The sequence below is a fragment of the Penaeus monodon genome, chromosome 24 (genome assembly GCF_015228065.2).
Source record: "Penaeus monodon isolate SGIC_2016 chromosome 24, NSTDA_Pmon_1, whole genome shotgun sequence".
Taxonomy (NCBI): domain Eukaryota; kingdom Metazoa; phylum Arthropoda; class Malacostraca; order Decapoda; family Penaeidae; genus Penaeus; species Penaeus monodon.
This window is the reverse complement of record NC_051409.1, coordinates 20,900,351-20,902,622: the sequence shown is the minus strand read 5'-3', so window position 1 is coordinate 20,902,622 and position 2,272 is coordinate 20,900,351. Positions and strand designations below refer to the sequence as shown.

The 2,272-nt window shown below is 57.4% G+C and overlaps 1 protein-coding gene across 1 annotated transcript in view; it reads right to left on the bottom strand.

Moving 5' to 3' along the window:
• Positions 1-2,268, bottom strand: part of LOC119588644 — a gene marked incomplete at both ends in the record, with an annotated part of 12,859 nt that extends 10,591 nt beyond the window's left edge. The window contains 1 exon segment of the mRNA XM_037937281.1: positions 1,166-2,268. Within this exon segment, the coding sequence (XP_037793209.1) occupies positions 1,166-2,268 (1,103 nt within the window).
• Positions 2,269-2,272: the final 4 nt, after the last annotated feature.

Here is a 2,272-nt window from a genome sequence, read left to right as displayed (position 1 = left end):
CGTGCTATTCGCTACTCACATTCACCAATATTTTCCCCCCACTAAATGGCCAAACATTAAGAGGTAATTTTTGTTCATATCAGAAAACCCTAAACCTAGAGCAAAAATAAGCAACACACTTATAGCATAAAAAGCCTTCTGTATCTCTGTACAAAATGGCAATATGAACACCATCTCCATTCAACCCACTATTTAAAGAGGTAATGCGTCTATCAAAGGGAAAGTGTAAGGGAACGTGGAGGTGGAGGTGGAAGTGGAGGTGGATGGGGATGTGTAGGTGGAAGGGGAAATGGAGGTGAAAGGGGAAGTGGAGGTAGAATGGGAAGTGGAGGTGGAAGTGGAAAGGGAAGTAGAAGTGGAAGGGGAAATGGAGGTGGAAGTAGAAGGGGAAGTGTAGGTGGAACGGGAAGTGGTGGAAGTGGAAGGGGAAGTGGAGGTGGAAGGGAAGTGGAGGTGGAAGGAGAAGGGGAAGTAGTAGAAGGGGAAGTGGAGGTGGAAGGGGAAGTGGAGGTGGAAGGAGAAGTGGAGGTGGAAGGAGAAGTGGAGGTGGAAGGGGAAGGTGAAGTGGAGGTGGAAGGGGAAGTGGAGGTGGAAGGGGAAGGAGAAGTGGAAGGGGAAGTGGAGGTGGAAGGGGAAGTGGAGGTGGAAAGGGAAGTGGAGGTGGAAGTGGAAGGGGAAGTAGAAGTGGAGGTGAAAGGGAAAGTGGAGGTGGAAGGTGAAGTGGAGGTAGAAGGGGAAGTGGAGGTGGAAGGGGAAGTGGAGGTGGAAGGGGAAGTGGAGGTGGAAGGGGAAATGGAGGTGGAAGGGGAAGTGGAGGTGGAAGGGGAAGTGGAGGTGGAAGGGAAGTGAGGTGGAAGGGGAAATGGAGGTGGAAGGGGAAGTGGAGGTGGGAGGGGAAGTGGAGGTGGAAGGGGAAGTGGAGGTGGAAGGGGAAGTGGAGGTGGAAGGGGAAGTGGAGGTGGAAGGGGAAGTGGAGGTGGAAGGAGAAGTGGAGGTGGAAAGGGAAGTATAAAAATTAGGGTACAGGGACTAGGGACAACGGAAGGGGATTGAGACTGGGGTAGGGACTGGGGTAGGCGAAGGGAAAGGGGAGGGGATAAGGGGTAGGGAAGGGACTAGGACTGGGGCGGGGACAGGCATTTTTGGAGAGAAGAAAATTGCTCACCTCATGGCCACGTTGCTACCGTCAATGATGATGGGTTTGAGAGACGACTGCTGTTGATCGGACTCCTCCTTGACATCTGTGACGTCGTCACTGGCATCGGTGTCACCCTCGCTTCGAGGTGTACTTGTCCCTAACCTAATTAGTTCGGCCAATAGTTCGTCCTTGTCGGGCGTTCCCCCGAGTTTGACTAGGGCCAGCTGCACCAGGGCCTCCGAATAACCCAACTTGACTCCGAATTCCACCTGAGAGGCGTATCCGGGGCGCTGAACTACCCATGACACGCCCTGCTCCAGTGACTGACTGCTGCCACTGGAGCTGGTCGACACACATGCCCCACTACCTGTGGTCACAGCTGAAGTCGGGGCGCCAACGGTACTTGTTCTAAGTGTTGCTGGGGGCTGTGTGAGCGTAACTGTGGGTGGGGTGCTGACTGTGCTGGGTTGGGGCGTGGGCGCGGGCGGCGTAACGGAAACAGCGGGCGGAGAGACGGATGACGAAGCTGAGGGTGAGCGCACCACGGGAGACGCCGGTCTGGTCTCGGAGGGTGCGGTGGTGCTGGGGGTAGGCGATGGCGATGCTGTGGCTGGGCGCACGGAGGCTGAGGGTAATGTGGCTATGGTGGAAGTGAGGCTGGTGGGCGTGGTGGAGGTGGTTGTGGAAGTGACACAAGAAGTGGGAGCAGCAGTGGTGAAACTGGTGGAAGTTGGTGTGACGGTCGAGGATGTGGGAGCGCCATGGCTGATGGTAACATACTCGGCGAACTCTGCCCCAAGCGTATCCGACACCGTTCGGTACACGTCGTCGTGCTGATCATCGTCGGGTCGTGGGGACGCAGGAGTGCACTCGTTGGGCTCGAAGTCACTGTCGTAGCTGCTGTCCTCGTTCTCCAGCTTGCGGAGGCTGCGCTCCACCCCCGGGGCCATGTGACCTTCACCGCTGGAGGCAGGCTCATGGTGTGCCTTGTTAGGGTGTGTGTGCAGGGGGTGGGGGGGCGAGGGCGGCGGTGACGGAGCTGCCTCAGGGGGCGCCTCCACCCCAGACATAGCGGCCAGTAGGCAACCGCCCGCTACCCCGCGCTCACCCACCACCACGGGCGCCACATCCTGC